General features: G+C 34.0%; 1 protein-coding gene across 1 annotated transcript in view; it reads left to right on the top strand.

Moving 5' to 3' along the window:
* The first annotated feature begins 6,741 nt into the window (after positions 1 to 6,741).
* Positions 6,742 to 16,262, top strand: part of LOC111503469 (uncharacterized) — a 32,576-nt gene continuing 23,055 nt past the window's right edge. Inside the window, 8 exon segments of the mRNA XM_023157763.2 lie at positions 6,742 to 6,923; positions 6,977 to 7,061; positions 7,113 to 7,524; positions 7,592 to 7,716; positions 8,492 to 8,827; positions 9,616 to 9,736; positions 12,646 to 12,786; positions 12,835 to 13,100. Of these exon segments, the coding sequence (XP_023013531.2) occupies positions 6,858 to 6,923; positions 6,977 to 7,061; positions 7,113 to 7,524; positions 7,592 to 7,716; positions 8,492 to 8,827; positions 9,616 to 9,736; positions 12,646 to 12,786; positions 12,835 to 13,100 (1,552 nt within the window). The 5' untranslated portion in view covers positions 6,742 to 6,857.

Raw genomic sequence — 16,262 nt, 5'->3', positions numbered from 1 at the left:
TGATCCTGGCAAGATTACATCCTTTGATTTCATCCCATCTCTTTAAAGATTGAGCATGGGTTCCGTAATTGTCGAAGTCATCAGGCCGTGGGTGCCACTGGGTCCTAAAATTCTTAGTCCAGCCGCTTCCTTGGCTAAAGAGTTGGCTATGCGATTACCTTTACTCCTGTCGTGCCCTTTAACCCACCTCAGGATAATGTTATTATCTACCGAGGCTTTGGCTAAATCTTGGTGGCACTCTAGTGCTTGCCCTGAAGTAACACGCTGTCTGTTCAAGGCTAATAGTGCTTGTCTGCTATCAGTGCAGATTGTTATGTTTTTGCCAGAAATTCTTTTCTTGGTTATTTCTTTTGTGGCGATTGAGATACCAGCCAGTTCTGTTTGGACCACGCTGGTATTTCTTCTCATTCCCCACTTAATCCTTAGGCTTAGTGATCTGGATTACACATCCTGAGCCTTCTTTGGTTTTTGAGCCATCTGTATAAATCCGTATTGCATTTGTAGCATCTGACTCTGTGTTCTGTTTAATTTGTATTTTGTAGGGTTTATTAAACACAAACCTGGGTTCAATTGCATCACTTGTTGCCTGTAGCAGAGGTTGCGCAGTAAGCGCTTCCCGCCATAGGCCCAGCCTCAATTGACCCATTCCTACTTCGAGGTTTACACCAGCCGTGCGCAATCGTACCATGGCCATTAACGCAACCTCCTTAACGTACAGATCCAGAGGGGTCAGACCCGTGATTAATTCCATTGCCGCGTTTGGTGTTGTTCTCATGGCTCCTGTGATGTTTAAACAAGCCAGTCGCTGTATTTGATATAATTTTTGGATGGCCGTTGCTTGTAGAACTTTCGGTCCCCATGCAATGGCTCCATACGTTAACATAGGTCTTATTATTGATCCAGGAGACTACACGGGGTGAAAGACCCCATGCGCGTCCCACTGTCCTCCGACATTGCTCATAAGCCACGTATGCTCGTTTGCTCTACTCTGTAGATGAGAGTTCCATGTTAGCTTCTTGTCGAGGATAGTACCAAGGTATTTCACCGCTTCAGAGAAGTTTAGTTTGCTTTTGAAGATTTCGGGAGGTTTTAAGCCCGTTAAACTTCTTTTCCTGGTGAAAAGGACCATCTCAGTCTTCTTGGGATTGATCGACAGAGAGTGTTCCTTACACCATGTTTCTATTAATTTGAGCCCATCCTGCGCTCTATCGCACAGTATGTTTACAAATTTGCCGGTCTGCAAGATAACTATGTCATCTGCGTATGCAATTGTGTAGAATCCATTTTTGTTAAGGTGGTTAATTAGGGTATCCAGAACTATATTCCAGAGAAGGGGTGATAAGACCTCTCCCTGTGGACATCCCCTCATGACCAGTCCTTTTACTGTGATGTCTTCTACATTAATACTTATTGCTCTGCTAGAGAGCATCTGGAGTATCCATTCTTCTACTACCAGGGGTACATTCCTGGAGTGTAGTTCCTGGGTAATTGTTGGAAAGGTTGTTTTATCAAACGCTCCCTCGATATCTATGAATATACCTAGGGTGGATTCTTTGTTGTCCAATGATCTCTCGATTCTGCCAACCACATGGTGAAGGGCCGAATCAGTAGACCTTCCCGGGGTAAATGCATGCTGATTTGGATGAAGTGGGTTGTTAACAAGTACTTCATCTCTTATATACCGCTCACATAGCCTCTCCATGGTTTTTAAGAAAAACGATGTGAGACTAATTGGTTGGAATGCTTTTGGTAGGGTGTAGTCCATCCTACCTGGTTTGGGTATAAATACTACTCAATTACTGTACTAGCATATTGCCAGTCATATTGTGAGGGTGTTATTAGTACATCCGTCCAGTTCGCCGCTCCAGGAAAGACAGAACCTGGGAAATGAGTTTCCATAAGAATCTCAGCACTCTCCTGGAGGTTGGCGGCTTTGTCGCCATTTTCCCTCGTCAGGATGCCGATAGTCTTATGGTGGTCATTTGAGAGTGCCTTCTGTAGCCTAGAAGCTAGTGGAAAGTCTTCGACTGCCTCACAATAATAGGCTCTCCAGGCTTCTCTTTGTTTTCGTCTGCAGACTTTTTTGAACTCTCTGAGGTTGGCTTGATATATAACCCAGTCCTCTTCGAGTCGTTTTGCCTTGTTAAAGGTCGTTCTCGCTGTCTTCCTGAGGTGTTCCAATTCAGGACACCACCATGTGTTGGTTGTGCCATATGCGTTTGAACCATCCTCATCGGACAGGATTCCTTATAGGTAGTGTCTATTTTGTTGTGGATAGATACTGTGTACCTTTTCAGTTCTTCATTGTTGCCAGGAGTCAGGACCTCTGTTTCCCGCAGAGCTCCTCTTAAGAGTCGATTGTAGAGAGCTACATCCGTCCTCTTCGGGTCACGGGATTTTACAGTAGTCCTGAAATCCTGGCTTACCGTATAGGTCAGCCAGCGGTGGTCTGACATAGAGATATGGTCCGAGACTTGCCAGTCTTGGATTTTGTTTGATATTTCGGCTGTCGTGAGCGTGATATCTATTAACGTTTGGCTACATCGACGATATATTTCAAAAAGTTGAAATGAGTTATTCCAGACATCCTTATGTAAAGCTAATATAAATGAAAGGTGACATGTATTAAATATGTTTTATAATGTTATTATATCACAGTTCTAGGCAGTTTTCAATCATCCTACTGATGAAATAAAAGTACAAGACTAGTAAAAACTGACAAATCAAAAATAATAATGATTTCCATTTTCATGACAAATCATTATTCATTCGGAAATATTTTCTAACACTCCTCGTGGATTAATAATCTCCATTAATTTCCAATGGTTTTTCAATATCGGCGCATGAACACTTTCAGTTAGACAGATAAGTTCATGTTAGATGGAACATATTTCAGGACAATTTTCTGTTCTATTGAATCACAAACATTGATCAGTTTCAAATTGATATGTTTTGATCGTTCTGATATAGCCCGTTCTGCTAGTTTCATAGTTCCTTGACTATCTATATAAATTCCGAACTTTGTTCCACAGTAAAATTTTTGATTAATTTCTTCTGATAACTTCTATAAAAATATGAAATCTTCTGCCGCTTCACTAAGAGCAATAAACTTCGATTCATATGTGCTCAAATGTACACACTTCTGTTTTCTACTGGGCCTCCTCCAAGAATAAAGATATATCCACTAAATAACTCGGTCCATCTAATTTACTCCCTACTCTGCATCGGGATAGTCGATCGACGTATTCTCAAACGCCACTAAAAGTGGCGTTTAGGTATCATAGAATGTGCGTCATTCCTTTCCAGTGATGCTTACACGGAATTTGGTAACATTGGCTCGTGATTATGGCAGCAAATGCTAAATCTATTCTTGTTGAGGTTGCCAAATAGAATAGACTCCCAATGACCTTTTGATACAATTTTCTTTATAATTCATCCAGATTATTTTCTTCGTATTTGTCAACTTTTCTCCTACGGGCAACGGAGTGTAAACTTTTCTTAGTCCTAATATATTTATCTCTCAGAAGTTCAATGGAAAAATTATCTTGATCAAGTTTAATTATCTCTTGATTTTGTGTGATTCGAATGGATAAAACATGTTTAACTTCTTTCAAATCTTTTATTATATCAAATCGTTGTCTAAAAATCTTCATTTGTTCAATATAATTTCATTCTCCGAATAATAAAATGTCGTCAACATACGTCCATAATATAAGTTCCTCTTCTCTTCTGTAATACACCCATGGATCTGATACTGAACGAATAAAATTAACTTCTTTTGAATGGATCTACGTCATATCGAGCAAGAATATCCACTTATACATCTTTATTTGAATCCACTGATAAATAAGATGCAGTTAGATCTATAGCTGGTATAGTGTAGTTATATCAAATATTTGAAACACAATCTTTTAGAGTACATAAAATCAATAAATCTAAGAATTGAATCTTTTCCTCTTCTGAATCTGTTTTCTGATGTGGAAATTGGTGGTTAGTTTATGCTTGGCATCTTAATCACGTAAACGTGAGATTTCGTCGTGTGGTTCAGGCTTAAATTTCGAAATTGGGGAATTATTCCCAGTTGCTGTGATGGAACATCAGTTTCTCACATATTATAGTGTCGCAACAGCTTCTCTCCAAAATTCATCCGGTAATGCACCTCACTGCATCACATAATGTTTTGTTTGGTTTTTCAGCGACACTGTTTTCGCTGAGGAGTTCCAGGAAACGTGAGCTGCTGATTGATTCCATTCTTCTTCAAATAATTATTCGATAAATATTATCTTCTATTATCATTTCTCATAGAAACTATTTTTCTACTCTTAAGATTTTTCACATGATTTTTATATTCAGTAAACTTTTTGAATACTTCGTCTTTTCTCTTCATCATCTCAACTTCTTGGTAACGGGAGTAATCAATAATAAACGTTACCACATGTAAATTTCCACCAATTGACAACGGTTTCACAGATCCCATTACGTCTGTATGAATTAATTCCAAAAGATTTGACGATCATGTCAAACTTTTCTTTGGAAATGGGTTTCTCTTGAGTTTTTCTTCAATGGATACTGGACATATTTTATTCGATCCAATATCTAAAATCCATGCCTTTGAAATCATCTTGTTTCGCCAGTTGGAGTATTGATGAAATTTTGTTTGTAGCACTAAAAAATCTGTTTAAAAAAAATCTGTATTTAGTATGAATTTGTTTCGCAGTTTTATTTTGCAGTTTTGTACTCCATAATGTCGTTTAAGCTATTGTTATTCAGTAGAAGATACAGAATGGATTTGGCGCGAATTATCTCACCACCTAGGACAATCCCGCTGATCTAGCAGTACCACCACCCTGTTCCAGATGCTGACAAGACAGTTCTCACAGGAGCGCACATCTTCGAAGCTTCGCATCCAGAATCAGTCAGATTTCATTCCTCAAAGCAACAACACGTATAATTTCATTTATTTTGTACTTCTGTAATTTTTCATTTTCAAGTTTGTAACAATAAAAGTATTTTTCAAAAAGCAAGTTCAGTGCCGTCGATAGTTAATTCGCGTTAATCACTTAATATCTTTGTTTTCTACTATTTTAAGTTTATCATCAGTGAAGCCTAAATCAATTGCTTGCCATATATTTTGACCTCTGAGGTCCCTTGCGCTCTTATAGACCAACGTATGTAATTGTCCGAATTCAGCTTTTCAATTTTGAAATCCTTCATATAGTCATCTATTACTTGTAAAATGTCATACTTCTACTTTCATGGCTGCGTTGTTGATTTCTTCTGATTCCTTATATATAAGCCGGAGCCCGTAACCTGTCATTATATCAGAGTTCTAGGCAGGTTTTAGTTGTCGTACTGATGAAATCAAGAAGAAATACTAATGACTTTCATTGAAAGTACAGAACTAGTAAAAAGTAACTAATCCAAAATGAATAATAATGTATTTCATTTCATTAAAACGATGACAAACAATCATTCTGAAATATCTTCCAACACTGCGATTACATGAATAATCCGATTTGTAATAAAGTTCAAATATTTCAACTTCTTTGGGGCATTTGTGTCTGTCGTATACGTACATTTTATATAGGGCGACCGTTGGTTAACAGAAGACACCATTTTAAAAACAATTACTCAAACTATTTGAAATACGATTTTTTCCATCAAGGAAACTGAATAAAGAAAAACGTTGTATTCTTGTTCACATATAAGATGCTTTTCGTTTACAAGAAAGCTAACCACGGTGGATTATAATAAAAACCAGAAAGTTCACGAGTCCAAAAAAAATTCTTCACAGAAGTGATATCTGTTTTCATCAACATATAAAACATTGTTTAGAGTTAAGGCAATTGCGTTTCTTCAATGATGTTTAATGTGAATTCATAGGTGTATTCATTTATTGGTCGAATTGAAATATATTTAATTGCCATTGGTTGACCAAAAATGCTCATTAAAAGTAATATTAGATTAGAAACTAACTAAAATCGTGGTTTTGTACTGCTCTCATATTTATGAAACATCGTTTAGAGAAAATTGATGAATCAAACATCAACTAAGTCACCAGCATATATTGTACGGTCATCAAATACCAGTACTGTCATATTGAATTTGAAAAGAGTAAATAATGAAAACGTAGAGACATTTAAATGTTCTAACTTGGCTCCATATTAAAAATCTTAACTTCAATGACGAAGTTTTGAATTAACTATTAGATTGATTCATCTAATCTATCGGTGAACAAATTAGTCTGTCGCTGCATAATGATTCGGTATCAATCGATTTGCTTTTGCGATTTGCTAACAACTGACATTGCAAGAATAAAAAAAGTTCCTTAATTCTCAAGTTCAGTAACTTCAATTTCTAGAACGACCCACAAATTTATTGTAGGTATAGATGTTTATAGAGACTAATGACCATAGTTGCCGAAACTGCCGAGTAAATAAAAGAAAACTATTTGTTAAATGTACAAGTTAACTGATTAACATTCAACATTATACCGGTTATCAATTGTCAACTATGAAATTTTGCCAAGAGTCAAGTTAGTTTTTTTTTTATGTTTATTGCATTTTTTCAGTCGAACAATAATGTTGATTATATCCTTCGAATGGACCAATGAATGAATTTCCCAATGAATGCGTGTGAGACAGTGGCGAATTGAATCACCAAGTGTTATTTTATCATTGCTAAAAAACTCATTCATCATGCTCATGACTTTTGGAACTCACTGTTTGCCTCTTTTGTCTGCTGCTAGCTGTCACTCTCATTTGTCAATATATCAAAACAATATTCATGTTTTCAACATTTTAATTTGGTATTTTTAATTGTTAAACTACTAGAGAATGCAATAATCGGTATATTACATGTACTTTAATATAAGTACCAGTCGATTCAAAATCAACATGGTTATTTTACAATTAGAAGAACAGGTGAGGTGAGGAGAGTTGTTATAGGTTAAGGTTTTGATAAATATAATTTTTAGCCAGCTATTATTCAAGCAATTTTTGCTGGAGTCATAGATGAAGTTCATGAACTCATAGAAAATAAACAGGATATCAATTGTCTTGGTACGTATCATCATACTAATTTATTTTAATTTACCATTTTAATGGTTTTAGATTGTGAAAAACGAACACCACTTCATGCAGCTGCTTTCAAAGGAGAAGTAGACATAACTAACGTTTTATTGCAAAATGGTGCTAGAGTCAATGCTAAAGATAGTAAATGGGTTACTCCCTTGCACCGAGCTTGCTCTGTTGGTGCTGAAGAAGTTGTGGCTTTACTTTTGTGTTACCAAGCAGATGTTGGTGCTAGAGACAGACTCTGGCAGACACCATTGCATATTGCTGCTGCTAATGGCTCATATTCTTGTATAGAGCAGCTTTTAAATCATGTTCCAAATCTAAATGTTACTGACAGATCGGGAAGGACAGCTTTACATCATGCCTCATATAATGGTCATACTGATGTAGTTGAACTTCTCCTTTCTCGTGGGGCCATGGTAAATGCTTGTGACAAAAAAGACTGCAGGTTAGTAACTTCATAAATTAACTGCATTGTCAATTAGTTGAAGTCATTTTGCTACCTGATTTTCAAGGCCTCTACATTGTGCTGTGCAGATGGCCCATGATGACACCATTGAGATTTTATTGAAGTTTGGCGCAGATATCAATGCCAAAGATCGAAACCAGTATACACCTCTACATGTAGTTTCTGCCAGTGGTGAGTTTGATTATATACATATAAAAATGTTAAATATTTGTATTTAGGGCTCGCGCTGGTAATTGAAAAAGTATTAATACATGAATTGAAGGGGTTATATTTTTAGGAGTGATTAATTTTTTTTGGGAAAGAAAGTTTTTGGCTTTCTACTACTCCATCTGACACAATTTAGTAGTAGAAAGCCAAAAACTTTCTTTCCCAAAAAAAATATTAATACATGTTTTCATCCGCTGATTAGAATAATGTATTGCTTGCAACCATAAAATTATTGCCAGTTTGCAATTGGGGATTGCAACTGTTGCAGTTTTGTGACCATAATGTAACAAAAAATTAATTACAATCTAAAAATAGGTTCCTGTTACAAATTGAATACCAGTTATGTATGTTTGATATATTTTTGACAACTTGATTTTTCTTACAGTACAGAAATCATAATTATCACAAGAGAGTGTTGTAAAAAGTGATTGTTTTGTCTTCAAACATTAATGCTAAGTAAAATTTTTAAAATTTGGCAAATACTTTTCATTTATTGACTTGACAATAAATGAAATGGTGAAAAAGAAATTTTTAAATTTTTTTAAAAACATTTGTAATGGGTGAATAAATCATGAAGAGAAAGTGTCATTTTACCAGCTTTTATTACCAGAAATTTGACTGTCTCTGAAAGTTGGCTGGAACTCCAAGTTTTGAATTCTGTTTCGTGATCAGCGGAAAAAAATAAGTTGTTTAATTTTTTTCAGAAACTAGCACAAGTCATTAATGTTTATGTTCGTAGGTATTGATTCCATTTGTAAACTACTATTGAATGCCGGAGCTGATGTAGATGCTCAAAATGTTTATGGCAATACTCCATTGCATATAGCTTGTCTAAATGGACGGTTGACAGTGGCTCAAGATTTAGTGGTTGGTGGTGCGAATTTGGAATCAATTAATTTCAGGGGACAAACACCGTTACATATAGCAGCAGCCAGTGTAGATGGGGTTGAATGTCTCATGTTTTTATTGAGACAAAATATTGACTTAAACAAGCAAAGTTCAGATGGCAGAACACCATTACACATGACAGCAATCCATGGTCGATTTACAAGAAGTAAAACTCTCATGGACAATGGTTAGTTTTTGATGTTTCTGGTTTTTCAATCAATATGGTAGTTTAGGGACTCTTTAGCAGTCACAAAGCTTTATTACAAGATATTGTCAGTTACTCATATTGTGTTTGAATTCTCAGTGTGATATATTTTAATTAAATATGTAGTAGCTATCTCTAATTTATTCGGCAAAATAGATTTTTGTGTGATTCTTGTGAAATATTGAAACTATTTAATTTTTTTGTCTATTATAATATTGATTTTTTTCAAATTTTTGCTTCCCTTGAAATTTTCCAATTCATCATTTCCAAAGGGAAATTTGAAACAATGTGGAATTATTACTTTTGAAAATGAAATTATTTTATATGGGCGTCATTCAGTTGTTTATGAGTCAAGACATTTGGAAGCAGATATTTCCAACAATGAAAAAAATTGAAAATCTGTTCTGGTTCAGTTATCTCCTGATGATGTTAACTTGGCTAGCGAAACATGTGTTGTGAGATTTTGGTCTGTGAAAAGTGTTTTAATTGTATCTCAGAGGTTCCAATTCCACCTATTAGCATGTAACATCCTTTTTTGAATGTAAATATTGTGTTATTTTGCAATATGAATTCTATTTTTTGTTGCAGTTTTAAAATTATCTAAAATTATGTTGAAAACCATGTGATTTGATATACATTTGATGTCAACGTTTATTTCCAATAAAAGTTATTATTGTCAAAAATAATACAAAAAAATTGTCATAGTTTATTGAAATCTGTTTGAACACTGCATATGCTAATTAATTTGTCACCTTTGATATTTATTTTAGGTGCCCTTTTAGACTGTCCTGATAAAAATGGTTGTACTCCTCTTCACATTGCAGCACAATATGGCCATGATTTATTTGCCTATACTTTGATGACTTATGGGGCAAATGCGTCAAAAAAGGGGTGAGTAATTTCATGCTGACATATTATAAATGTTAAGGTGAAGTTGAGTTGATTGAACTACCAAATTGTTTCCTCTAATACTACTATTATATTTCGCTGCCAGTGTTAATATTAACACTCTGAAGCTTTCAGTTTTGTTGTAAATTTAGTTATTATATGCAACATTTATTTCATTTAAATGCAAATAATCTATCTGTACCAGATGATTCAGATCTCCTTTCTCTCGATATCTGTCTTTGAAAATTTGAGTCTTTGGTCTTTGTAAAATTCATATAATGGAGTATTAAAAGTGTATAGCACTCTTGACTTTTTTCAAGAAGACATTTGTTATATTTGATGATATGTTCATTGGTACAATGTTAAATATTTTTAGAATTTTAGATCATTACAAATATTTCAAATTGTATTCTGAACTTTAATAATTACCTATTATCTAGTGTTTAGTCATAATGATGTGTATTATTATAAAAGTTGAAGGTTGATTCCTTAGAGAATCTTGTTTCAAAAATTTGAATTGTTTACTAAAAAGCTCATTTCAGTTTTCAGAAGTATCATCAGTGGTTGCAATTGATGATAAACTTAATGAAATCTTGAGAAAATATATTACTTGATTACCTGACAAATGCCTCAATATCAAAATTTTAGTCAACTGCATCTCTCCTACTTGATAACATATATCCATATGTAGTGAAACATTACATGGTTGCTCTAACATATTTCTTTTTTTGAAATAAATCCACTGTAATCTTCTAATTTCCTCGGCAAATGTATTTGTCTTCTAGGTCTCTATGGCGGTAATTTTTCAATGGAAATGCAACTGTCCCAATTTCCTTGATATCTGCAATCCTCCAAAAGTGTCGTTCTGTCTCGAAAATCGTTATCTGTCGCTAATTTCATTGGTGCCTCCTAGAGGTTCATTGTGTTTCTGATATCAAAAGAATAAAATAAGATTTTTATTAGAACTTGCTTTTCATATTGTTCTCAATAACTCTGGTTCAATCTGACCAATTCATGTTGTTCGTCAAGAAACACATACATAACTTTTCCAATCTGATTTATAAATTTTTCTGGAATCCACATTTCTTCTCTTTGTGAATATATTTTGGCAAAAACCAATTGTCCAGCTGAAAAGTTACGTTTGTTGGTTCCATGCTTGTTATTGATTGTGTTTCCATTGTAAATATTTTAATTTATTGGTGTGTATTTTTGTTTGGAATTGTTTGAATGAATATTGAAATAACTTTTTCTGTATTTTCCCCTCTCTTCATTTTTTTTGAGGACTCGTTTGAAGGTATGCAGGATGAAGAAAACAGTTTTCTTCATCTCCTGAAGACTACAACTTGGTAGGTGAAATGCGCTTTAAGAAGAGTATTGCAGGTCTGCTGATTGGGAAAATCCCAAAGGTTCCAGTTTTACCTTTTTATTATTTTAGCTGTTACCTGTAACGAACTTAGAACTTACAGAGTTTCCAAGATGAACAGTCGCTATAATGAATTCTTCTTCAGATTAGGAGTTGTGGTCGATCAATGTAGATAGATCATCAGCGAATCCAAATGATGTCTTGGATATATGATCTATTTATTTTTTCAATAGAGTATTCAATTTTCAGACAAAATTTATGAATACGACAAGTTACGAATAATGGGACTCTTCAGTGGTTTGAGTTACACAGTAAATTTCCAGGGTAAACTTTTCAGTTTATCCTTCATTACACTTTAGCAGATTTTCTGCTCATTCAGTTTTGTTTATTTTTCAGACTGTGGAAGGTTACATACCCAAAAACCAATAAGAAATACCCACTTTTCATTCTCAAAAACTTCATCATGTCCTTGAAATGTGTTGATTTGATAAATTTCTAATATTTCTCCAATTGTCTATGTTGTACAACTTCCAGATGTCTAAAGAAACATTTGAAGTTTTATGTTCAGATGTTGTATTACCCATATCAGTGCATTTTGTAGAAAAATTATTGAAGAAAAGAGAAATGAAACTTTTTATGTTTTTTACCACTTTCATTTGTAACTAACGTTACTGCAGTTTCGTCCTATAAGGACATTTTCAAACATACAATAAACTAATAATGATTCATAACATTAGCCATTATATACCACCCCTGTAGGTACTAATAGAGGTACTTGGCTTGATTGAGTACCAGAATTTACAGTTCACAATGCGGATCTGCCAATTTAAAAACCGGCGAGTAAACTAAATCGATTTGATCATTTAACAGGTTGCACCCGCATTGTATATGCTTGTGAATTTCCAAGGATTCTAAATAATTGAGTTTATAACACTTTCTTGCATAGTGCAAAATTTCCGTATCGTTTAGATTCGGAAACTTGTGGTTGCCTGCCAAGAAATGATTTGAAAACGTCGAATCATTTTTTCCTAGTCTGAAGGACCTTTCATGTTCATTGACAATCTGCTGGAATTTGTTCATATAACGTGGTTAAGCAAAAAAATCGCTTCAAAATGCTTGCCTCATCAATAGTTAACATTGAACCATGGTACCAAGCAGCCAAATCCATTCATTATGTCATTCCGCCGTGCTTTATAATGGCACTCTTTCAGATATGATGCAAAAAGAAACACTTGCGGCTCTGTTATACTATAAAGAAACCTCACACTAAGTTTTAAAGAGGTATTACAGCTTGGATGAATTAATTGGCCGAAACTATATAGTAGTGTTTCTCAATCAGAAATATATTCATATATACAATCAAAATACATTGTGAGCTATATATTTGAAATGCCAACAAGAGAACTCCCAAAAATTGGATTCCTTTGAGAACCACCATTTTTGGTGAAATTCATTGTTTCAATATATTAATATTATAAATAAAATTCTTTCATGTAGAATTCACTTGTTCTAAATGATCTCTGATTCAGTATACATTGATCCATTTCAGTTATGAAGGTAGGACACCACTTCATATGTGCTGCCTCGCAGGATATGTGGAATGTGCCCGAAGGTTTGTACAATCTGGTGTTGATTTGAATGATCAAGATGAAACCGGTAAAACACCCACACACTGTGCTGCATATAAGGGGTAAGGCTTTGTTCTAATATAAGAACAAAATAAAAATTTTCTTTCCAGATCTTTTGAATGTCTTGACTTGTTAGTGAGTAACGAGGCGGATTTTAAAATTGTGGACAATTTGCAACGTCTTCCAATACATTACGCTGCTTCACGGGGAAATGATCAATGTGTGTACACTTTAGTTGGAATAGGAAGTCCAATTAATGCCCCTGATGTTGAAGGGTGTACTCCACTTCATTTAGCAGCAGCTTATGACCACGAATGTAAATGCATTTTGTATCTTTTGAATCATAAAGCGGACACAAGCTTGAGAGATAATAGAGGTGAGATAGTTGAAAGAGGAAATTAGTGACCTTATAAGTGAGGTTAGAGTATTTTTACTGCCGATCAATATTTGAAAGTTTTCATAATTGATTTCTGAGGGAAATTCATTATATGAACATTCACTATTCATTTGTTCATTACAATAAATATTTTTTTGAAAATTTGTCCTAAATTTATAAAAATGAAATTTTTTGTTTCTCATTGATTAATTTCATTACATATATAGAAGTTGCTCAGCCCATTAACACCCAGCATGATTATATATTCAATTATTGAGTTTTGTTATTTGGGTTTGTATCTCAGTTTGTACTCTGATGGGGAAATAGAGCCATATATCATTTCCTTAATATTCAAAAATGTAATAGAAAATATTGGTTATCTTTATTGAAAGTGTCTTAAATATTCAAAAATTTCCTGGAAAATAATCTTTATCAATGAGGGTCAGTTTCTCGAAGAGTTTATGTTATGAACCCAAAGTTTGGGTGAGTATAATTGAAATGTTTCTCAAATATTCCATTTAATTTCATGCTATGTTGATGAAGGAATGTACAATTGTAAACTCATACTGATAATTTTGAAGTGAATTGACATCTTTCCCCAGGTTTATGTGAAAATTAAGGATACAAATTTCGAATTGAAAGTTGAAATTTATATCAAGATTTGTAAAAAAAATGTTACATTCTAAAAAACTGATTGAAATCCAATTAAAAATGTTTTTATACTACGATTCCAAAATAGTAGACACTAAATTCTCAAAGACCACTGATTTTTTGCCCTAATCTGTCTCTTGCAGTAGCTTACGAAAATTCTACTATAGTACATTCGGTATTATCTGAGAGTGAAAGAATTTCAAGAATGCAAACATGCCGGTACATCAAACACAGCAACATAGTCGTCTCAAGCAGGTGGCACTGCAATTCATCCACAAAGTCATTGAAATATTTCTACCCGCTATGCCCCTTGAGGACTCCGCTAAAGAGCCATTAAAATAGTGACTTGCGACAAAGAACTTCAAAAGAGGCGTTTATCATATTGCGTTAAAAATAGTATTAATAGGCGTCAAACTGGGGTTATTAATATAAATTTTAATGATATATTCTGTATGAGCGAAGATAATTGAAATATCGTGAAAACTAATTTTATTTAAATATTTCATGTTGAGGACAATTCATATTTGAAATAGTTTTGTATAGGATTGTTACCTTCTATAGATCTATAAAATAATCAGAATATTAAATTCAAAAATGAATAAACATGTTGAAAGGGCAAAAAATTACTGCATTTGAAAAATTATTTTAATTTGATTTGTCAGTAACTTGGATTTATAAAATTTGGCATATAAAAATAAACTTGTGTATTATCTGATGACGTTTTAAAGACTATCCATTTTCTTTATCCAACCTATGTAAATCAAAACATTATAATTTGTAGTTATAATTAGTATTTTGATGTAAATTAATTTGATACTATCATTATGGACACTGATAATATCAAATTGATCGTAGGTTTGGTAATGAAGATAATTAAAGCATTCAAAACGTCACCAGATAAGTATACGAATAGAATAGGTTTCCACGGTTACAAATTTGAACATCTGAATTTTGGGTTGTACCGCACTCAAAGTTTTGCATTGTTCGACGTTTCGGCTTCGACTTTGAAGCCATTTTCAAGAAGTAGAAAAGTGAGGCTGTACTGAGAGACACTTTAGGGTTTTGATGTTCTGGTCTTGCCAAACCTTCGAGAAGGTATGACCCTTATTGACCCATGTTTCATCCAAATAAAAAATAGATTTACCCTGTGTTCTGGCTTTATTTCTCTTAGTTTCTTCTCCATTCTAGAATCTCTGATTTTTCTATTAACATGCTCTTTCTATCTTGTTTTCCAAAAGTAAAGTTCACCTCTTGTAATATCTTCCATAATCAAGTTATTATTATATCAGGAAAAAACTGTCTTCACGAATAACTGACAAAACTTTATTTAATGTAAGGATTTCATTTTTTATGTAGAAAGAGTGCACTGTTCTAATAAAATCCTTGATTTCTTCGTCGATAACCAAACACTTTTTGCCAGTGGATACTTTCGGCTCCAAAAAGCTGTTGTTTTCTTTTTAGTTCCTTAAGGATTCCAAATATTGTCAATCTATTGACACCGGTCATACTCGCGCATTTTTAAACTTCTTTTTATTTCGGGCAGATATTGTATTCTTAAAAAATTATAAACATTCATAACATTTTTTTTTTCATTTATATTTAATGCTCATAGTTTCGGACGCTTCACGTTTCCTGAACAATTAACTTCCAATGAAGAAAAGGAAATGAAGCTTTCTATGTTCTTTAACACTTTTATTTGTAACTAACTTTACTGCAGTTTTGCATACAATACAATACACACAATACGCATACAATAAACTTATTGTATAAGTTTGAAAATGTCCGTATAGGACGAAACTGCAGTAACGTTAGTTACAAATAAAAGTGGTAAAAAACATAGAAAGTTTCATTTCTCTTTTCTTCATTATGATCTCCTACCACGTAGTAATGGCTACATCCATCAATTTAATTAACTTTCATGTTTTATAGCTTTTTATTCAACAGTTTCTCGAAGTAAATTGAAGAATATCACTAAAGCTAACCCCTTTACCATGGCCTGTAAATTCCCAACAGAAAATAATGTAATATTTTCCTCTTGTGGAAAAAGCCAAGTCGGTCTTATTGAGGGTGGTAAGTCAAAGGCATATCTATTTATATCGCTGTCAAAAAAACAATGTTTTTTCAACCCCCTTCAACTAAATACTGTTGTAAATCATGCTCCAAAGAAAATAACTCCGGCCGCCACTGGTAGCCATAAACCAATTGTGACGTAGCTAAGAGTGCGCGAATGTTCGATGTTCGCAGCCGTTCTAGATGTGGCGAGAATAATGCTACCGGCTTTGATGGAATTCCGAGTAATTTTTTAGCGCTTTCGATTGCCGAATATAAACGCAATCCACTCGCTCATCGAGACAGTCAAGTGAAAGTGACAGTGTGGTACGCGGAGCGATCTAATAGGGCGATAGACGTTTGAATAATAGTTGAAGTTTTACTTGTTGATTTGAAGGTGAAATAAAGTTAAGTTTGATTATAATACATTGTCGAAGTGTCGATTACGGCGAGATGGAAAAA

Source organism: Leptinotarsa decemlineata, unplaced genomic scaffold, assembly GCF_025532065.1.
Source record: "Leptinotarsa decemlineata unplaced genomic scaffold, Ldec_3_MD MMD2_tig00026354_RagTag_RagTag, whole genome shotgun sequence".
NCBI lineage: Eukaryota > Metazoa > Arthropoda > Insecta > Coleoptera > Chrysomelidae > Leptinotarsa > Leptinotarsa decemlineata.
This window is presented reverse-complemented; position numbering and strand designations above follow the sequence as displayed.